This window comes from Crocodylus siamensis, chromosome 1, assembly GCF_052110815.1.
Source record: "Crocodylus siamensis isolate JL-2025a chromosome 1, ASM5211081v1, whole genome shotgun sequence".
NCBI classification, from domain to species: domain Eukaryota; kingdom Metazoa; phylum Chordata; order Crocodylia; family Crocodylidae; genus Crocodylus; species Crocodylus siamensis.
The window spans coordinates 219,201,262-219,224,189 of NC_143395.1; the positions used below are offsets into that span (position 1 = coordinate 219,201,262).

Below are 22,928 nucleotides of genomic sequence, written 5' to 3' on the forward strand. Positions count from 1 at the left end.
TGGGGGAGCAAGAGTGCAGTGGGGGAAGGGCACTGAGGAGAGGGCGGGGTAGGGACGAACTGATTGGCTCTCCCCGCCAACCCAGGGATCCCACCTCTTTACCTCTCCCCGCCCCCCACCCCCAAGCCTGGCTGGGGGGCGGGGCTGAACACGGGAGGGGCGGGGCTTGCAAGTGGCGGCGAGCTGATTGGCTGGGAGGAAGCGCTGTAGGGGTGGGGACGGAGCCTCCAACCCCGCCCCCGAGCCCGGCGGCGCAGTTGCCATGGCGACGCGGCCTGACACCACGATGAGCTTCGCGGTGACCCAGACGGTGCCGGGGCCGGGCAGCGCCCGCGCCCGCCCGGCCATGGCGCCCGCCCGCGCCTTCGACTTCCTCTACGGTAGCGGCGCCAAGACAGCCAGCCGTCGGGCCCGCCGCGTGCGGCGGGGGGGAACCGGCGGGGGCAGGGGGGGCCGGGCGTCCGGGCCTGCCCCTCAGCACCACCTCCTTTTGTTGCAGACCCCGTGCATACGTTGTCCAGCGAGAGGGACCACGCCAAGGCCGCCGGGCGGGCCCGCCTCGGCTATGCCCAACTGGTAGGAGCCGCCCCCGCCGGACACCGCCCTCCCGCCCGGCCTCTAGAAACGGGGCGGGAAGGGACGGCAGACGCGCCTGTAATGCAGTGCTCCTCGCCCCGGGCTCCCACCCAAAGTGGGTTGCAAGAGTATACCGAAGGGTCAGGAACACACTTTGAAAATGGACTCTGCTTTATAGGACAAAAGCATGGGAAACCGGGGCTTCTCCTTTTAGGAGGCAGAGCTCCAGCCTGTGGGCAGCTGCTTGGGGCCCCCCATACTGGGGGCTCAGGCCACCAGTGTTTATGAATGGGTCCTAGTACCAAAAAAGATTGAGGGCCACTGCTCTAGTCTAGCCCCCTGCTCAAGGCAGGACCAGCCTCAACTAGATCATCCCAGCCACCGCTTTGTCTAGCCAGGACTTAAAAACTTTCAAGGATGGAGACAGTTACAGAATAACCTGCCCCTTAGGAAAACTTATTTGTGAACTTCATTTAGTGATAGAATTGTAGAAAATGAGGGTTGGACTAGATGACCTCCTGAGGTCCCTCCCAACCCCCCATGAGAGCAGGACCAGCCCTGACTAGATCATCCCAGCCAAGGCTCTGTCAAGGCGGGCCTTAAAACCCTCCAAGCACAGAGCTTCCACCACCTTTCTGGGTAACCCATGCCAGTGCTTCACCACCCTCTTAGTGAGAAAATTTGTCCTAATATCCAACCTAAACTTCCCTTGCTGCAACTTGAGTCCATTGCTCCTTGTTCTGTCATCTGACCACTGAAAACAGTCCAGCTCCATCCTCTTTGGACCTGCCCTGCAGGTAGCTGAAAGCTGCTATTATGTTGAAAGAGAGAGACACAGATATCCCCTTTCATTATCCTTGAGCAGTCTCAACCCCAAGCCTTTTCCCTCCATCAGTGCAAGCCACTGAGCTAGGGTTCACAGAAGTTTAGGGCTGGAAGGAACCTCATGAGATCATTGGGTCCAGCCCCCCTGCTCTGAGCAGGAAAGACGACTGGGGTCAAATAACCCCAGTGAGGTGTACATTCAGTCTGCTTTTAAAGATCTCCAGCAGGGGTGGTGCATGCATGTACCCTGGGAGTCTGTTCCAGAGTCTGGTCACACGTGTCCTTCTTGTGTGGTTCTTGTCCTTGTGCCCACCCGTTAGTGGCAGAGTTCATCCTTACTTCTCATGAGCCTGGGCTGACTGCACTAGCAGCTGGGAAGCAAAGAGTTCTTTGTCCATCTCCAGCTCCTTAAGTGACATATTATTAGGTGCAAGTGAAGGGAAAAAAGTTGCTTCAGCACTTGTAGACATATCACACTGTTCCAACTAGTAATCAACTCCATGTTTCCAGGCTCACTTTTAGAAGACAAAATGCTCCGAACAGCTTTTGTCTCCAGAAATAAGTCAATAACTACAGATAAAGACCTTGCACTGTTCTTGCTCTCACATAATCCCACAAAAGACAGAAATAACCAAGGAAAAGATCCGAAGGGTTAAATACACTAACAATATTAAAAGAAAAAATTACTAGGTGGCAGGGGCAAGGGAGAGGAAAGAGAGATCTGGCCTTTCTATTGCATGCACTAAAATATTGTGAGTGCAAATGTTAGGATTATCAGGGGCCCCCCAAACATAGATCAACTTTATGTGCATAGATCAACTCCAAGTCTGATTCTTCTGCAGGGAGCAGGGGAAGGAGATTGACTTATCAAAATAGGACAATACTTGAGATAGTTTTAAATGAGTCAGGTGGGCCCCAATAGTAGGGCAGCTTATGGCAGCACAGGGTTGTGCAAAACACCCTTGTAGATATCTTTGTTAGCTCCCTCTGAGCTATGTGCCTCCATAGGCACACTGCTTTCAATACTTGACCAAACTAGTTTAAAGCTAATATAGATACACCTACATGAGCTGCAGTTTCTTATATGAAAGTAGAAGGCAGGGTAGATTTGAACCTTATAGCCCAGGGATGGGCAATTATTTCGGGCGGAGGGCTAATTACTGAGTTTTGGCAAGCCATGGAGGGCTGCATGATAGGCATCCAGAGGCAGATAAATATTAATTTTCTAATTTTTTAGGGGCACCGTGAGCCAGATAGAATGGCCTGGCAGGCCACATCCAGCCCCTAGGCCACATTTTGCCCACCCCTGTTATAGCCTAAGATACATATCTATGTAATGGGATTCACTGCTAGCAGCAGAAGTTGCACCGCCTTGTGGCCACTCTAATCCTGTTGCTTATACTCGTATCCCTGGATACTCGTGTTTGTCCTCACCTGCCATACTTTTGATGTTCTTATACTCTGGGGACACATCTACATCTGCAGTTAGCGTACCTCAATAAACTCAGGCACAGTTTGCGCTGGAGTCAGCTGCTCCTTCAAGCTGCATCTTCACATATGCCTAGGACCACAGCAGTTTGAGTAGGGGGGGAAACAGCCTTAGGCTGGCAGCAGTCTCAGGGGACATCTCCAGGCTTCAGGTCACAGTGTCAGACAGCAGAGGAGCTGACTGGGGCACAAGCGTGCCCAAAGAGGAGAGCCTTGTGCCTTGGCAGTAAGCAGGGTCTGGCCCCCTGCTGCCTGGGTTAATAAGGCATAATTTATACCCAGCTCAGTATTTACATGTGCATTTAGGCAGGTATTTTCACCACTGTAAGATAGTACTGTCCCTGACTATCTTATGGCAACAAAAATTAGGTTGCTGCTGTGTAATAGCATCACACGTGTAGACTGTGAGGCTTTACACTATGGCAAGTTAGGACTGCTGCAAAGTTAAGTGCATATGTAGATACTGGGAGTGATGTACTGGGAGTGTAGCTCCGAGAACCACAGTGCAGTCTTGGGTGTCCTGCTCTGCATAGTCTTTCAGGGTTCTTGCACTTTTACCCAATCCCTTGGGGCACTGACAGCCTCTTCACCATTTGCTACTCACCATTTGCTTGGCTTACTGCCAATCCAGCAGTAAACTAGACCCTTCTGGGGCATCTTCAGTGGCCCCCTTTTCTCTCCTTCAGCCACTCCCATGCTTCACAGCTCACAAAATGCAATGAGCAATACTCAACTATAGTTACACTGCAACTGGGGAGCCTTTCTAAAAACCTTCCCCAGACTCCTTCCTAATCTTGCTGGCTCCAGGGGGCTACTCAGTTGCCTCACCAGTCTGCGGTACTACTTCTATACTTCATGCACAGGGAGCTCCTTCAATTAATGCAGTCAGGGTCAGTCTCCAATTCCCTACAGAGCTCCCAGCTATAAGCTACTTCCTCCAACTCTGTCCAAGTCAGACTGCTATCTCTGCCTCAGGTACAGGGATTATATAACCCCTGTATCCGCCTCCTTCTGAGCTGAGGCCATCCCAGCAGGCCATTATCTAATTAGCTGCCAGCTGTCCACTATCTAGCTGCTCTGCAGCTTTCTACCTGTACTTCCTAGCCTTACTTACAGTAACAGGGCTTGGCCCCTGTTACAGTATATTATCTATATCACAAACTTTTGTGGGCTAAAACTTCACCAGATGCTAAGTGAATGACAGCATCTGATGAAGTGAGCTTCAGTCCAAGAAAGCTTGTGCTATATACATACATACATATGTATATATGTATGTATGTATGTATACACACACAGTTTGTATGTCTGTAAGGTACAAATCTACCCTGTCTTCTCCTTGGTGTTAGACTAACATGGCTAACAATATTTGCCATCCAGTTAGAATGCCAAAAAGGAGGGGATATGTTGCAATTATACAAGGAATAAGATGTCAAAAAAGTCTTTTTGATTTTGTCCTTCTGGGTTTAGGAAGGACCCTGAATGAGCCTGCTAGCAGGATTCTGTTCTCTGGAGTGCAGTCTTGTTAATGTAAGCTGACATCCTCTATGCAACATTTCAGTAGTGGAGCTAATAAAGCTTCTGAAAGCAAGTTTCATGGATTGCCACTATCCTACTTATCCTGAACCCTGATCATCTGAAACTTTTGGATGTCCTCCAAAACAGTCTCTCTCAACTGGTGGGATATGAAGGTCGTGTAGGTGGGACATCAACTCATTGCCCGACTGAAAAAATCAGTTGTTTTCACGTCATATAGCTTAATCAACAGATATCTCAAACAGTGCAATTTTGTGGGGTTTTGTTTTTATCATGGTGGGATCAGGGATTTTTGACAAAATGGTTGGTGGGACGTGAGGTAAAAAGGTTGAGAACTGCTATTCTAAAACTCTGCTAAAGATTTATACTACAATGAATTCCCTTACGTTGGTTTCACTGCAAATCCTAAAGGAACGTTAAATATCAAACTGCGTCTTATGGTCTGGGCGTAAGCAATTCATGCAGGGTCACTTAGTTCCCTGTAGCACGGCAACTGCATATCACTTGAGGCTAGACAGAATAAATCAGGAGCGGGCAATTATTTCAGGCAGAGGGCCACTTACCCAGTTTTGGCAGGCTGTCGAGGGCCACATGGGTAGCCCTGCCCCTTGATAGATGCCCTGCCCCCTGGTCACTATCTTGGGACCAAAGTCCCAAAGCGGGGCACAGGCTGGCAGGGCTCTGTGGAGCCAGGCTGAGCTGCACCAATAGGGAGAGTGGGGAGCTGGCCCAGCTCCATTGAGCCCCTGCTGGCTGGGACCCCATGCTCCTGCCACTCTGCCTGGGCCCCCACTGGCACTAACCCTGGGACACGGGTGCGGGCCCCATGCTCCTGGTGGCACCCCGCCCAGTCACTCCCAGTGCCCCCCGCCAGCCCTGTGGTACAGGCCGGAGGCAGCGCACAGCCCCGACCCCCTGCTCGCTGGCAGGGAATAAGCTGGTGCTGAGCACAGGGTAAAGTGGCCCCTCACCTGCTCCGTGGCCAGTGCTCCCTGCTGCAGGTGCTTGCAGCCCACACGGGGCCATCTGGAGCAGGCACAGACAGCCCCATGCAGGCTGTAAGCGGCTACAGTGCGGGGCACACAAGGGTCTGCTTTTACCTGCACTCAGCACCAGCTTGTAACCCTGCCCTGCTGCCAGCCTGGCCCTGCACCAGCTCCGGGCTCACCCATTGAGGCTGCATGTGGCGGCAGCTGCTGCGGCCCCCTGGCTTGCCACGCCAAGCAGTGTTGGCTGCTGCCGCCTGCCCAGAGCTTGCGCACTGGGCAGCCCAGAGGCAGCAGTGGCAAACACTGCCTGGTGAGGCAAGCAGGGGGGCCACAGCTGCTGTCACTGTGCACAGCCCCAATGGGCAAGGCTGGAGCCAGCACGGGGCCCAGGATGGCAATGGGGCTGGGTTACAAGGTGGTGCTGAGCGTGGCAGGGAGAAGTGGCCCCTTGCCCACCCTGTGCCCAGTGTCCCACGCTTCAGCCACTCGCAGCCTGCCTGGGACTGCCTGTGCTTGCTCAGGACAGCCTGACCCAGGCTGCGAGCAGCTGCAGCAAGTAGCGCTGGCCATGGGGTACTTTCCTCTGCACCGGGAAGGAGCAGGGAAGGAGCCCAGGGAAAAGCTGAGCATGGGGGGAGGGGGGAAAGCAGCCCCTCCCCTGCCCCATGGCCTGTGCTCCCTGCTGCAGACACTCACAGTCCATGCGGGGCTGTCTGGAGCAGGGACAGGCAGCCCCAGGCAGGCTGTGAGTGGCTGCAGTGCAGGGTGGCGGTTCCAGTGTGGGGCAGCCATGTGGTCCCAGGCCAAAAGCCCCCACTGGGGCTCCTGGCTGGGGGGCAGGGCCAGGCAGGCCCTGCTGTTGTTGGAGCCCTCTGGTTTTCCCCTGGGTCCTACTGCCCTTGGTTCCTGTCATTTTTGACAGGAACCAAGGGCAGATCGATATTAATTTTCTAAATTTTTTTAGGGGCCCCACAGGCCGGATAGAATGGCCTCACGGGCTGGATCCAGCCTATGGGCTGTATTTTGCCCACCCCTGGGTTATACCAAGCTCAGATCCTGCTGTGACAGGTACTTGTATTGTGCCCCTTCTGTGCAAGTAGCCAAGGGCATAGAAACACCCCCAAAAAATCTTTCTGGTGCCCTTAGCTCTGAGGGCTCTTAATGTGTAAACCAAGTATATAAACAGTTCCCTGACAATAGCCAGCAGACTTCAGATATCTAGAAGGGACCCTAGTGCATGAACACCTTGTTGTCTAACCTGTGCAGACCATATCCTTTCTAATATGAAAAAAACAAGACCCAGTTTTAGATTATTTCCATTTCTAAAGTGTACCAATTCTATGAAAGTCTCCCCTTCTCATCCAGACTCCTTTTAGGCAAACAAATTCCATGTTCCCCCCATCTCATTTATTTTTTCCTTTTCATTTCTTTAGTGCATGCTTCTCAACAGCTCTGGGCATCTGAATAAGGTACACTGAAGTATCAAGTGTACAATAGAGAACAAGCCAATTTTGAATTCTTGGGCTATGCCATTTAAGAAAATGAATATGGTTCAAATACCTTTAGCTGATTGTTCCCAGAACTTTTGAAAATGGAGTCCTCATCTATCTTAACATCTGTCAGTAAAAGCTTCTTCCCAAAATGAACCGTCACTCAGAAAACTACAGATCTTCACAACACAATACTTTCTCTCCTTTAATGCCTTTAATGCATGCTTTGATGAATAATGGAATAAGTAACAGTGTTGACTAACTCCCTATGGGACCACCCTTAGTGCCCACTAGGAATGTTTGTTTGCAGAATAACTCACTCCACTTACAAAATATGCGATCTCACAGTTTGTGGACATACTTAGCATGCAGTAAGGGAGTAAATGCAGAGTAACTAGTGCAGTGTATTTCATGCTGTAGTTTAATGTGCAGTAACTCCTCCATGTAGACAAGTCCTTAGGTTTTTGTATGGGTATTTTTTAATTAAATCTGATTCTTATAAACAAGCCAGGTTACAGCACCCAGAGAGCTTGAGGACATCCTGCCCAGAATTTGCCCACCTGAGTCGAGGGCAGGCTCCAAAATGGAAAGTGAAGCTGCTGTAGTCTCACCCTTCTGGCCAATCTTGAGCCCTTGGTTTCCAGCACACCTGAGAGCAGCCATTGGAGACAAGCTGAGAGCTGCTTCAGCTAGCAAACTCTGTGTTTGGTTGGAGCATGCCTGAAGACTTGAGTTGATGGAGCATGGGCATGGTTTGTACACAAGCCTTGCTTCTTCTCCCTCCCTCCCTCTGCCAGAATCTAGCATCATGGCAGTGTAGATAAGCCACAGGAGTTCTATTCATGTTCACTGCAGCTTGCCTAATGTGCTTCACATCTAGGGAAACATGTCTTATAGACAGAATGTCTCCATCCCTAAAACCCAAGTTTATTGCCCTCCTTGTTCTGTATACTGTTTGTGCCATATTGTTTCTGTATATATACAAATACCTTATTGCCATGAGGAATTACTAAGTAACTGCCTATCCCCACTTTGTCTCTACATTAACACTAGAGGAATGTGCCGATATTTAAAACCATGTTTAGCAGCCTGATCCATTATCCTGGGTACAATCTACGCTTTGAGGGAAAAGATCCTGTGCCACCATTTATTGACCAAAGATGGAGAGGGAGGGCTCAGCAGCGCCTGGAGGCTCTTCAGCAGCTGACTGTGTAAGTGTTCTCTAGTTGGATTTTTTTTTTTAAATAGGATGCATAAAATGTACAATACAGGTTAGGAAGCTGCAATTTGCTCCTGGCTGTTTGCCCTTGAAATTGATTCTGAGATGGCAGCTGTTATAGAAAATGGCTGCCCATCAGCTTCTTAGAGTGAAACCATTATATATTTCTTCAGCCCTGTCATATCTGCTCTGCACTGCTCGTGAGTAAACCAAAGCAGATTTATTTCAAGCTGTTGTGGACAGTGGAAGAGATCAAGGCCTCAATGATCCAGGCCTGAGTTACTTCAGCAGTAGTCTTTTCCCCTGCACTCCTCATCAAAGGCTGAGACAGGTTATGTTTTCCTTGCTGTTCCTACCAAGGTTCTAGACAGACCAGACATGGGTAGGGCCTTCTTCAAACAGACAAATTGACCTGTGGAACTCTATTTTGCAGTATGTCCAATTAAAATCTTACTTGGCCAAAGTACTTCAGCATGTATGTAAGTTTTTTCACTTATTTACTGGTCCTGAGTTTCCCTGTAGTTCTATTCAGGACAGTTGCTCATAGCAGAACCGATTGTTTTCAGTTTTACTTGGTACATAAAACTAATCAATAAATCACTTTTAGACTCTGACCTGTTTATGTGATACAGTTCCCTGGGTAGCAAACAAAAACATGATTTTTTCCCCTCTAAATTTCAGCATTTCAAAATGTTTGCAAAATAATTTTTTAAAATCTTGTGTCAGTCACCAAGTTTTGACTGGCTCTGAATAAGCATTGCTGACACAGAAGACAGTATGTTACCCAGGTTGCTTGCCACTGGCTGTGTTGGCACCGCAGGGCTAACAGCATTAAATGCTTGTTTATAATCAGCAAAGCCAGCAGGTATACTTCAAGGGCACAGAAGGAGCAATATCCATGTAGTATTTTACCCAGTCCCTGTTATGGCTATAATTGTACTTTGATGGGATGAGTGGCTTATGCTAATAAAGTCAGATCACTAAATTAAATGCCCACCTGTACTGAAGGAAATAAGAATCCATCTGGATGGAGCAGCACTCTGACAGGTAAAGTCCCAGGTGATGGTAACAGAGCTCAGCCCAGCTGACTCATTTGAACTGCAGATACAATTAAAGGTTAGTCAGAGCCAGGAAAATACTTCAGATTATAAGGCTGACTCTTGACTCAGGACATTGGGCCAGTTGCTAGGAAGGTGTTATTTTAAACTATCTTTACAACATAGTAGAAGGTACATCAGAAAGGATTAATGAAGCATCAGACTCTGTACAGTGTGCAGGGCAGTGGCTGGCTGAACTGAGGTCACCAAGTTATACCATGAGGCTCAGGGTCATACCATGCAAGGTCCTTAGAGACAAAACATCACAGGACTTAGCAATTCTTTTCTATGCAAGCTGTTAAACTACATTACATACTGATATCTGTGCACCTGCAAACTATACTGTCCTTTTCAAAATTAGGGCAGCAGCATTTGATTCCATTTTATATTAAATTAGATTCAGGCTTCTCGTAAGTAGCCATACTTAGGTGTAGTCAAAACATGACTACATGTTTGGAGTTGTGGGATGTATGGAACAATTTTCTCAAGGAACATGGTATGAAGTTTTCCTAGGGCTGTCATTCTCCTTCAGGAGGTTGAAAAGGTTCAGAGAGAAGGCAGGGAAATGATTGAATTCCACCAAGTAGTAAAACTAGCGGTCAACTTTCACTAGATAGAAGACTCCCTACTCCCTGCCTGTTACAGTGACCAATAAATCCTATGTGTTCTTGAACTTGGTGCATCAAAGGCAACCTCTAAGAGGTCAGGAGGGAAGCAGAGTATCTAATTTTCTACTTCAGACTCAGTGTTGATTCCTTCAAGGTGTGAAAACAGCAAAGAGAGGCTGTGTTTACAAGGGATATGTTCCAGCTAGCACACTCCTTAAACCCATCCCTACAGTCGGCCTAATTTTTCTTCACTGTTAAAGGACCTAGAGTGAAGGCTTGAGAGTCTGTCATTTCTGTGTCTGAAGAAAAGCTCTAGCTCTATTTTTAGTGAAGGTAAATCTCTCCCTTCCTTCATTGTATCTCTTCCCTAAAATTTTGGCTGATCAAAAGTATTCAGACTCTTTTGTGTACCTGCATGCATAGACTCCCATAGAAGTAAAAGAAGTTGAACTTTAAATCCCAGGAAATTTTGAATGGGTAATCTCCATTGGGGAAATATTTCCAGGCCAATTTGACCAAAAAAAAGTTTTTAAAAAAGGTAATATATGAATGACTTTGTCTGTGCACAATATGAAGTTTCCATTACATATAGAGCTGCCATACTGTGCCTGAGACTATGGAATAACTTACATACATTCATAATATTGGTGTTACTTATGCAGTTGGAGGCTTGTCTGCTACTTCATTATGGAATCTGAAATGATTACGTTTTAGCTGTGCAAGCACATAGTGAAATAATAATGATAATAATGAAGCATAGAAAAAACAGAACATTTCTGAGTATACTCCATTAAAATATAAGTTACATTAATGAAACCTATGTTTTGATCTATAGATTTCAGCCTTCTCTTCAGATTCCTCAGATAGTTTATGAAGATCCTGAAGTTACTGGAAGGAATCGCTACAAATACTTTGAACGGTGAGGAGTGAATGAGTAACTATTGTATATGAATCTGCCAAATTCCAATTTCAGCCAGTCCCTATTTTACACTGATATAACTCCAGACACATCTGTGGAATTAGTCTGAATTTTACACTAATACTATAGAAGTTGGAATCTAGCCCTTGCTTAGCTTTGAGATTGCTGAAAGTGTGAAGTCCTTAAGCATCACTTCTTTGATCATTAGTATGTGGATTTCCTACACCAGTCAAGTCGAACATCACAACACTTTTTACATTCCACGTATCTCAAAAAGCTTTCAAAGAAGGAGTTAGATGTTGTATAGCCAAATGCAGCAGCTATTCTCTGCTCAGCAGTTGCTCAGAGAGGGTCAAGGTTATGAGACTCTTTTGCATGAAGGGGAAGGATATGGTCCAAGCCAATGGAGAGAGTTTTAAGCGAAACTGATTACCCTCACTGGGAGTTCAGGGCACGTGTTTCTCTCTGTCTTTCCTTATCTGACAGGAACACTGTACACATCCCTGCTTATCAAATACACTGCCATCACCTAGTCTAGATCAGTGGTTTTCAACCTTTTTTTCATTTGCAGACCCCTAAAAAATGTTGAGGTGTGGATCGCTTTGGAAATTTCAAATGGAGGTGTGAACCCTCTGAATTATAAGTGTGGGTATTCATATACTTTTGATTAATTACAGTCACCATTCGTGGACCCCCTTAGACGCAGTCTGTGGACCCCCAGGGGTGACCACAGGTTGGACCACAGGTTGAAAACCACTTGTCTAGAGGTGCAAATCTATCCTGCCTTCTGCTAAGCTACATTAGAATTTTTTAAATATACCAGATGATTTAACAACATCGCTGCAGCAGGGCATTTGCTACCATGGTCCCCTTGCTTTACCTGTGGCAGGCTAGGGTGGTTGTGCTTGTGGTTGTACTTGAGATTGCCTGTGTAGTTTTGCTAACAAGTTGGACAGGGTCCCTTCTAGCCCTACTGCTCTATGATTTTTAAATTTCCAGTACCTACTGGTGAGAAAAGCACCAGGAATATCAGATACATTTTTCACCAGACAAATGTTCCATCTTGCAAAAACTCAGTACCCCCAAGAATTACTCTGCAGTTTGTCATTAAGCTAAAAACATGGGATAGAGTTTGAGCCAGCAGTTATCTCATGACATACCGAATGCATCCTAGTCTAGAGGTACCCTGGGATAAATTTACTGCTAGCGTTGGCAAACGCAACACCATTCACTTCAGGGTACTAGTTTTAAGGCTGTTAGCAAACCTGGCCCTTGTTAAATCCTATTGTCTAAATGAATCAAAGACATTTAGTTACGTTAGCAGTTTAAAGACATAGACCAACTTATCCACTGCCACAAGGTTAAAATAAACTTTTCATTGTCTTTCAGAGGCTACTAAAGAAACTTGGTAGCCAGACACATTGTTATTTGGATGACAACAATTCCTATAACTTGTACCTAAACAAGAAATTAATAATAATACTTTGGACTTTTAGCACCTTTCATTTTCAAAGTACTTCAGAAACTATAGTCATGTAAAGAAGGAAACATCAAATTAGATAAATCTAAAGCATGGCTTATCTTAAAAGGTGATTGATGTTGTTGGGGTTCATGCCAGGATTTGTTTAAGCTTTAGAAAACCCAAACATATACAAGGAATTGAGAACATAGTCAGTAGTAACCTCAACCAATAGTAACATCATGTGATTACTGTGATGCTTTTCAACTCCAGTTTGAAGTGCCACACAATTTTAGCAGCTGCTATCTTAAGAGCTTCTGGCACTCAAGACATTTTTCTACCAGCTAAAAGAAGCTTGGAATTTTGTTTTCCAACTACATTAAAATATTAGTTTCTAACTCTAGACCAGGGGTATCAAACTCACCCTGTGGTCTGGGCTGGATCACAGCGGAGGAGGCAGTGGGGCCAGCAGCAGCTGTGGCAGAGCTGGTGGGGGGCCACTAGCAGTGATGGCGGTAGAAGAATCAGTGATGACAGTGGTTCAAACAGCTGTGTGCAAAGAGCAGAATGCCAAGTGGCCACAGGGTGAGCAGGGTTGTATTTTCATAGCCTTCACTCATCCCCCTGCTGTCGACAACCATGTCCAAAGCAGCCCTGGAACCTTGAATTCTGCAAAAGGCCCCGTCTTCCGCTAGCCTTCTCCCATATTACCTGGCCTGGCAGGAGCCCCATGGGCTATATTCAGCAGCTCTGAGGACCAAATCTAGTCTATGGACCATATGTTTTAGATGTGTTCTAGAAAGCTGGTGAATTTGGGCTAGTAAAGCCTACAAGTGTGAATCACAGAGTAGCAGCACAGTATGACCAGACAGAAATGAAAGACTGAAAACACCTATGGTAACTTCTTCAACTATAAAAGAAAGGAGAGAGAGACCATGTGAGCAAGGAAGGGAAGATGTTTATAAGCAACCCTGAATGTCACAGCAAACCAGAAAATAGCTATAGAATCATAAATGCTGGGCTAGATCTTTTCCTTGATATCAAGTTCTCTGTGAAGGTTTTCAACTTGAGGATTGTTTTAGCAGAATAAGTATGATGGAGAAGAAAAGAACTTTAAACCAGGACCAGATAAAGGTCCAAACTTATTTTTCAGCCAAACAGCCTTTATCCTCATTCTAAATCCTGACGTATCAATGAACTAAGCCATTAACCTTCTTGATCTTGATTCTCTTTTTCTTACTAGAGTGTAATCAGTGTTAATTCCCTTAAAAATCAATGAAGCTGGGCCTTAGAGTTAAGTGAAATGAGAGAACTGGTCTCTCTGAATGAGAAACTAGAACACGTTTTCCCACTCAGAACAAGAGTTCTCACATATTGCTGATGACATAGTTACACAAGCTCATTAAACTTGCAAGAACTGCTATTTTGTAAGTATTTTTAAACACTCAGGGACAAATCCCCAGCTGCTGAAAATCAACATAATTCCAATGAAATAAATGGAGCTAGACCATTTTTTACCATTGAGTGATCCAGTTCTGCTAAGCTGTAATATTCTGTTATTATGTATGTTATTCCTGTGGCTGTTGTCTTAAATGTGTTTTCTCTCTTTCCAGGCCTTACATCCCTTTCAGTCAGTCATTTCCACTAAATGTTATTTATGCAATGGCAAAGTAAGTAGTGAGCTCCAGAGGAGCACTGTTACAATGGATTTTTATAGCCATAAATGATGTTCAACTTTATTACAGAAAAAAAAAAAGATATTTTTAACAGAGAAGCAATAGGGTGAGCTCATTAAAATAGTGGAAAGAATCTGTCCACCACCATGAAATCACTGAAGGAGTAACTTAGGCATAAATTCCTACAGGTAGGTTTTGACATTGTTTGGGATATGTAAGCAGCACTACATGACTGGGGATCAGATATCTGTGTGCCTTGAATATGTTGTGATCAAGAAGCATTAAAAAGAAAGCCAAGAGTGAGTCATAGAGGAAAGGTCTCTGATACAGTCAGACTTTGAGTTGTTTTATTGTTTCTTGTCAAATACCTTATGTTACATTCTTACATCATTTGCAATACAGTATTCTTAAATTAGCATGATCCAGTTTTTATGGGGGTCAAATTTAAATGTGTTGTCCAGTGGGCACCGCTCCCAGTAAAGTCACTGAAAATTGCTTCAACTTGAGTTAGTTGAATATTTTCCAGGGAGCACTGGGGTGTGTGACAGGACAAGCCCCGACAGTGGCTGCAATGGCCCTTAGTGGCAAAATAACTGGTCTCAGCTCTTCAGAGTAACTTTCTCAGTGTCCTACCTGCCTTGATGAAAATAGTGTTTCACTTGAGAAACTTATCTCAGTCCCTGTGCTTTTGCCTCCTGGATTTACATGTGGCAAAGCTGATTACGCCCTGTTAGTGCCTGAGGGCATGGATAGGGCCAACTCACCTTAGCGACATTAATTAATCATGGACTCCAACCACCCATGCCTCATAGGTGTCACTCTGTCATCATTTTTCATGGGACTTCCCAGTCCCATCCACACTCTCTGTCCCTTGGGCACAAAGCCCTTCATCTAAGCCTTGGCCTTCTTACTGGCTCCTTTTCTCTTGCTGAGACCCTCAGCCTTGGCCCACTGTCTCAGGCTTAGGCTCCCTGGCCCCAGCTCTCTGCATTACTGCCTTATACAGGGCTTAAGGTAAATCCAGTATCTTTTATTAGACAGATTTATCCAAAGAACCTTGTCTGCCTATGTCCTTAGACCAACATGGCTACAACCTACACCCTTTTATAGGGCTTAATACACAGTAGTCTCTTAGCACCCTACTGCATGACCTCTGAACCTCCCCTGTAGCCACAACCCGGGCCTGCAGTTATAAACATAAACTAAGGCACCAACAAACTGCTTTTAGCTAAAATCAATCCCCACTCTAGCTCATTATCCCCAAATTCTTCAGACTCCCCTCTCAGCTGTCTCCTTCCATCTCTCTCTTTCTCTCTCTCATTCGAGTATTCCCTGCAGAGTACAGGGCCAGACTGCCTGCTCCCACTTGGGAGCTGAGCTTATGTCCCTCTGACTGCCTTCTCCGACTTGGGAGCTAAGCTTATGTTCCTCTGGGCACCTTTCTTCTGGTCACCTGACTCCTCCACCATGCACACATCTTTCCCCCTAGCTCAAATAAGTCTCATGCTCCTGCTGTCCTGTTGTTACGTGGCTCCTCAGTCTTTCCCCCTTAAAGTGACTGGGGCAGAGTTCGCTATTACAGGATAGCAAAGGTGTTAAGTTACCGCAGTCCTGCTTTATATTACTTGCTTCTGTTAGGTGTTTTACTACTGCTCCTTCCAACTCATTCATTTTGAACTCTCATTGAAGTCAGTGGAAAAGCAGTGCAGCTTGTGCTGAACGTCTTGCATGAAACTCACATAATTAACTTAACCATAGAGTCTGGCTCAGACTGCCATCAAGATGCAGCTATTTACATTGGACTGCACTAGGATCTTGAATCATGAAATGCAGTGCTCTCAGATGCAGGTGTACTGGAGGCTTACATGTAATAATATAAGCTGTCTACTGCAGAAGGCCCGTGGTTTGCTCACCTAGAGAGAGACTTTTCTGAGGTGCTCAGCAGTGGGCTAACTCTGTTCTCAATGAAATCACTGGAGCTCATTTGAGTGGAATCAGCCTTAAACGGAGGCAGAGCACCTTGGAAAATCCTATTTGTAACTAGTGCATTTTATAAATTAAAGAAAAATAATAAAATACAGCAGTTTATACAACATGCATTTTTTTTCTTTTTCAACAGGACAGATCCATATGTTCACTCATCTTCCATCAGTGCTAGACAACAGTATCCCATATCACGAACTGTAGGGACACAGACAGATTATCGGGATGGTGAAGCTCAGACTGACCCCTACTCCCCAGAATATATAGTTCCTCAAGGTTCAATCCCAGAACTGCTGACACTTGCAACTCTTACTTGGGGTGAGTTGGAAAACAAAGAAACATGGTTATAATAGCACTGATGCACTCTGAGAACTGCAGAAGGATGTTTCCAAATTGGTATATGGTTTCAGTTTTTTCCCAGCTTTGACGTTTCCTTGCTGTTTTCTTGGGACACATAATTTTATCCATATTTAAAATGGATACGTGGCTTACCTAATAGAGCTCCTGTGAGGCACTTTGTAAAGTGTTTTCATTCAAAAGGCAGTATGTATTGTAAATAAAATTATTTCTTCCACTGCTTCAAGTTAGAAATTTGGGATATAAAAACTCCTATGCTAGTGAGCCAACAAAAACCAGTGTCCCACTGCTTACCATGGTAGATGTTTCAGAGGAAGGAGCTGGTCCTCAAATGCATTGTAATATACTGCGTGATTCTGTGGAAAGGAAATGCCTTTCTGATCCACCCCCTGGCTGGTGACCACCTTATGTCCTGGAGTAGGAGAAATGAGTACACCTCTTTTAATATCACTGTAGCAACTGCAGAGGCCAGTCTTTACCACATTTTAAAAGCGCAGGGAGATGGCAGCCTCAGAAGTATTTACTTCCATGTTCCAAAGTCAGTGCTTCTCAACCAGGGTGTTGCAGCAACATGGGGTGTACTGAGATCCTTTCAAGGGTGCCACAGGGTGCCATGCAATGTTAGCATGCTTGGGTGTATAAACATGATTCAGAAGATAAACTCAAAGGTTTCAAATAGGAATTCATACTATTAAAAACCTTCTGACCTGTGGTGTTGTGGCGTTTCTGCATTGTTTGCAACAAAAAAATTGCTGTTATTTTTCTGTAGTCAAAAAACAAGTGGCATTCTCCAAGGGAAAAGCTGGCATTTTCTGGGGGCTGCCTTGAGTCTGAAGAGGGGTGCCTTGAGTCTAAAAAGGTTGGGAACTACTGCTCTAACTGTTCTGTTTGTATTTACTACCCACTCTTATATCCATCACTGTAATATCTTAGCACAGTAGCGATGAATATCATCCTGATCTGTAGTCTTCCTAAAGAAATGCTGCTTCTTCTCTCTGAAAGGCCGGGGCCTTCCAGCAGGACTAGCTGAAGTGGAGATGATTGAACGTGCCCGGGAGAAACGTGTCTGGGAGTCAACTCTTCCACCACTGAATGATGCCTCACAAGTTGTGAAGAGGAGGAAGATGATGGATGACATGGAGAGGAAGGAGTGGGCCTTCCGAGAACAGGAAATAGAAAAGTAGGAGCTAAAGTTGTGCATGCTGTTGGTGTAAGGAAACCAAATGGAGTTGGAATCAGATAGCTAAAGGTTTGGGAGAAGGCCAGAGACCCCTGTCTTTAGGTCACCAATTCAAGTTTGCCCAACTTATTAGTCACAAAAGGTGCTCATCACCTTGGTAATTAGAATCTAATTACTCTATCCAACTGAAAAGCCCTCCACACAGATGGCTCCCTCTTACTGTTTTTGGAGGACATCACATTGAGTGAGCATGGAGGCTGCATGCTGAAATCAAAGCAATTGATCTGGGGTTGTGAATTTTATTTGATGTAAGAGACTATTACCTAACATCTTTCACCAGTGAAACTCTCTTTTAGAAAAGACTACATATGCTAGGTTTGCAGTCTGGCCACATTTAAGAATTGGGTCAATGACCTGTTGGGTTTAGCTATGGCAATGGTGCCAGGGAGCTCTGTAGAGCACTACAGTTTAGACCTTGCCTTTCACTCTTTTGAAGATTGCAAGAACTCCGACTTGAAATCTTAAAAAAGTTGCTGAAGCAGCGAGAGGAGAAGCAGAATGAGGTGGATGTCAGCCGCTTGGATGCTCATTGGTTTAACCGTCAGAAAGCCAAAGAAGAGAGTGTGAAAAGAATTCAACACGAGCATGTCAAAGGTAAACTGGGAGGAAAACAGGAGGCTGGGACTTCATTTTCAGACTGCGCCATTCCATTGTCATAAGGCTGCAACTTGGTGTTCAACATGAGGGCACATCTGCGGTTTGGGCCTGCCTGAGCAACCTTTGTTCTGTAGGCTGTATTCTGTCCTAGAGAAATAGAAGCCTGACCAAATTCCTTAGGATGTGACTCTTTCAGGACCGTGACTGTCAGAGCACCACTCATGGCTACAATTATTTTTCAGCCATCAGGAGGCTGGTGGCCAAGGGGAAGAATGTGGAGGGGAAGCTGGAGAGACGAGACATCATCAAGGACTACTCTAATTTTGCATCACAGCCTTATGGGCCTCTGTCCAGAATTGGTTATTTTCCAGATAACCACTCTGAACGTTTTGTGGTAAAAAGCTACTTTCTTAACACCTATGAGGGTAAGGAATCTTCAGAAGTTTCACATTAGGAAACATTTATTTAAATATTAACCTAAGCCTACACTAAAGTTCAAGTCTCTCTCCCTCCCTTCCTCCCGCTGCACCCCTATTCCTATTCCACCTTTCCTAGGATTACTTGAGCTGGAGGCATCTCTCCCAGACTCCATCACCCAGCTCCAGACCAAAGTTCCACAACCCAAGGTCACAACCACTAAGGATGGGTTTATCAAGCGATCAGCAAGGCTAGAGATGGAGCTGTCACAGGTTCACCAGGTATAGTGCTGCAACTGGTAACACATAAGATTCCTTTCAGATTTGAACCATACCTTGCACAGAAATGCTATTGGGAAGAAATACCCCAATTTCACTTCCTAAATGGCCATCATATAAAACCAGAAATAAGACTAGCTGCAGGGAGAGAGCATTAACTAATGAACTTGCAAGTTGTCGTTTGACATAATCAGTACTACTCTGAGCCCAACTCATCTTCCTTCTGACTCAGTGTTCTCTCTTTTGCTTTGGCTCTGTGGAAAAGCTTCTAGTTTCGTAGAAGGGGATTGGTTTTTGGTACCCACTCTAATCCTTCCCTGATCCTCTATATTTTCTCCTTCTCTTTTTGCTGTTGCTATATGAAAAGATGTTGGGATCTCTGATGTAAATCATCAGTTTTCCTCCTTTCTTTGCCTATTTTCTTTTGCCTTCCCTTTTTAATTTACATATGGCAATCTTACTGGTTAAAATCTCAATAATTAAAAATTAAACTAAATTGGGATTATACATTTTAAAATCCTATACATCTGCATCAAAGCATTGGTTAGACAACACTGTTTATCTGAACTAGATCAGAACAGGTTGCTGCTATTTACCTAGGTGTTTGGACAACTAGCATTTGATTTTCAAGACTAAAAAACTATTGCATACACAAAATGCACATATATAAATCAATCACAGTTGTTCTTGCAAATAAGATGTCTACACATGCAATGTAAATGACTAATGTGGAAGCAAATACCCTCTTTACATAACAGTTGGAGCAAGGAACAATCCAAATGAGATGAGTTATAAGGTATTCATCTAATGATATAGTTATTAGCTTGTATTATTTTTTAAATCAGCTGTATGGTTATTGGATAACATATCCCCAAAAATTTATATATAAAACTTTGTTAGCTTTTCATTTGTATTTTCTTCTGACCTAACTGATGAGAAATATTTAGTCATTCCCGTTGTATATACAGGTGTTCCTGTGTTTTAATGTAGCGGAATAATCCATTTACAGAAGGGGGTAGCTGTCTTTAAAGCATTTTAAAATAAAACTGAAATCCTGCTTTAAAATAATCTCAAAGCCAATTATCAAATTTTAGGAAATTCAGTGTTGTATCTGGTCGCTGCTTGAAAAGAGAGTTTCCCTCTGAAGATTTCAGATTTTAGGAAGTGCTAGAGAGTTCTTTCTTCCAGTCAGTGCTGAGCCAGTGTTCTTGTGGGTGATAATGGACTCTCTTATTTGAGGATGTTTCTACTTGCATAAAATCAGAGTCTTGATTATGTGCAGCCCTGCTCAGATGGCAGAGTTTCATATTAGATATTAACCCATGGTTTTTAGCCAAAATGTCAATCTCAGCATTTCATTGTCTGTCTAAATGATTTCACATGGCTTTGGTAGGCTACAGCAGAGGATCCCAAACTGCAGTCATGGATCACAAGTAGGTCCCAGAGTGAGCTGATCAAAGTATAATTTATCCTTGTCATTATCTGAAAGAACCAGATAAAGAAAGGAAGCAGTAATAGATACAGCAGTTTAGGTGTCCTCTGCTATAGATCGGTATGACTTCATTTACTTTCAGTGGAGCTCCATGGATTTATGCCTGTTTGCTTCTCTTGCCTGGCATCATTATTTTTCCAGGAAAGACAAGTCATTTACTGCACTAAATATGCCCAAAAAGTCTTTTTGGCAGTTAAAGGGCACAGTTTCACAGTAAAGCTTGCAGAAAAGCAGACATGGGACCTATATCAAGGCAAGCTGGTCATACCCCTCAATGCCCACAGGATGGCTTTGACAGACTTCTCAGAGCAACAAGAACACCAAGCTATCCAAAAGGGATCCCTTTTATCCTAATGTTGAGCTTATTTGGTTCGAAGCATTACTGGGCCATTGTTTGGCCTTTAGTGGGGCTCTACTAGAAAATGATCAGAAACCCCTCTTCTTCTGCTACCAAAGAAGCTGACTGCAGCCACTTCCTGTTTAGCCTGCCTGAGGGAGGCCTCTGTGGCAGAATCACCACACAATCAAACAAAGAAGTTGGCAGAAGAGGATGCCAAGTACCAGGTTAACAGCAGTGCTCTGTGGAGACAGCTGGGCCAGACCCAGAGACAACCAAACCCTGCTCACTCTGAGGATCTCCTTTGCCACTTCTTGCTGAGCTATCATGCACCACACTTCCTTACTCCACTTCATGCCAACAACCAAGGAGGGACGAGGGGGGAGCAGACCATGTATTCCAGGGGCCTCTTGACCTACTACTTACTTTAGACCACTTTACTTGTCCTACTACTTACTGCTCTCTAAGAAGGTGCTAGGCAGTCCTCAATGAAACTTATCTGTCTCATTGTGAGATGAAACTTATATTTCACATTGTGAGATTTAATGAGATATGATCATAGGAAGCTTTCTATTATTCTGTCTTCAGACCTCATCTGTAAAGTTCAATGAAATCACTTCAAGAGAATGATATTGAAATGTGTTATTGGAGAGGGGCATATATATATAGTAAACAGCATGTACAGTTTTCCCTTCAGGATGCCTCTTTCATGATACCCCATTACAGTATACTTCACCTAAGTGTATCAATTTAGGATTGAAAAAATGGCTATGCACTAACCCAAACTTATCATACACAATGCTCATGCAGCTGACAGTGCCATTTTGAGGCTTCTAATAGCGACTGTTTGACAGCTTGTTACTTGTTTGCTGTTTGCTGCAATCACTATGCTATTAAATAGATTACAGTTGCATTATGAAGTATCATAGAATCACAGAAAATTAGGGTTGGAGGGGACTTCAGGAGGTCATCTAGTCTGACCCCCTGCTCAAAGCAGGACCATCCCCAGCTAGGTCATTCCAGCCAAGACTTTGTCAAGCTGGGCCTTAAAAACCTTCAAGATTAGAGATTCCACAGCCTCTCTAGGTAACCCATTCCAGTGCTTCACCACCCTCCTAGTGAGAAAGTTTTTCCTAATATCCAACCTAAACTTCCCGTGTTGCAACTTAAGACCCTTGCCCTTGTTCTATCCTCTACCACCACCAAGAACAGTCTAGCTCCATTCACTTTGGGACCACCATTCACGTAGTTGAAGGTTGCCAGTAAATCCCTTCTCAGTCTTCTCTTCCGCAGACTAAATAGCCCCAGTTCCCTCAATCTCTCCTCAGAAGTCATGTGCCCTAGCCCCCTCACTATTTTTGTTGCCTTCCACTGGACTCTCCAACTTGTCCACTTTCTGTAGTAGGAGGCCCAAAACTGACCACATTACTCCAGATGTGGCCTCACCAATGCAGAATAGAGGGGAATAATTACTTATCTTGATCTGCTGACAGCTTTCCTACTAATGGCGCCCAGTATCCAGTAGCATTCTTGGAAACAAGGGCACACTGTTGACTCGTATCCAGCTTATTGTCCACTGTAACCCCCAGGTCCTTTTCTGTAGAGCTACTGCTCAGCTAGTTGGTTCCAAGCCTGTAGTGTTGCATGGGATTCTTCCATCCTAAGTGTAGGACTTTGTACTTGTCCTTTTGGAACCTCATGAGATTTCTTTTGGTCCAATCCTCCAATTTTTCTAGGTCATTCTGAATCTTATTCCAACCTTCCTACTATTCCCCTCAACTTGGTGTCATCTGCAAACTTGCTGAGGGTGCACTCCATCCTATGTTCCAGATTGTTAATGAAGATATTGAACAATCCTGCCCTGCAGGAAATGCAGTCAATGGGCAGGAAAGCCCCCTTGGCTAAACAGGGAACTGTTGGACCTCCTGAAACTTAAAACAGAAGCCTACACCAAATGGAAAATGGGAATTGTCACCAAGGAGGACTACTCAACACTAGCCCGCACCTGTAGAAAGCAGTTCAGAAAAGCCAAGGCAGAAACCAAACTCAGACTAGCCATCGGAATCAAAGACAACAAAAAGTCCTTCTTCAGATATGTGGGAGGTAGGAAAAAGAACAAAAGCAACATTGGACCCTTGCAAGATAAAATAGGGCAGTTGACGTCTGATGTCCAAGAAAAGGCCAATCTCCTAAATGAATACTTTGTATCAGTCTTCCGCCCACCCAAAGAGTTCACAGTATCAGACAGAACACAAAACTTCCAGAGGGTGGGAGATGGGCCCATAATTGATGCTGATCAGGTGAAGGAACACCTCGAAAGGCTAGACGTCCATAAGTCCACAGGCCTG

General features: G+C 44.9%; 1 protein-coding gene across 4 annotated transcripts in view; it reads left to right on the forward strand.

The window, feature by feature from the left end:
• Positions 1–234: 234 nt before the first annotated feature.
• The window catches only part of CFAP91 (cilia and flagella associated protein 91), a 61,748-nt gene continuing 39,054 nt past the window's right edge, over positions 235–22,928 (forward strand). For 3 of the 4 annotated variants that reach the window (XM_090057042.1, XM_090057050.1, XM_090057067.1), the window contains exons 1-10: positions 235–380; positions 500–576; positions 7,955–8,112; positions 10,661–10,744; positions 13,817–13,873; positions 15,999–16,180; positions 17,222–17,399; positions 17,896–18,053; positions 18,299–18,481; positions 18,612–18,754. In XM_090057042.1, the coding sequence (XP_089913168.1) occupies positions 263–380; positions 500–576; positions 7,955–8,112; positions 10,661–10,744; positions 13,817–13,873; positions 15,999–16,180; positions 17,222–17,399; positions 17,896–18,053; positions 18,299–18,481; positions 18,612–18,754 (1,338 nt within the window). In that variant the 5' untranslated portion in view covers positions 235–262. Of the gene's footprint in view, positions 381–499; positions 577–7,954; positions 8,113–10,660; positions 10,745–13,816; positions 13,874–15,998; positions 16,181–17,221; positions 17,400–17,895; positions 18,054–18,298; positions 18,482–18,611; positions 18,755–22,928 lie in introns of those variants that run through there. The other variant, XM_090057059.1, reaches the window with a different exon arrangement.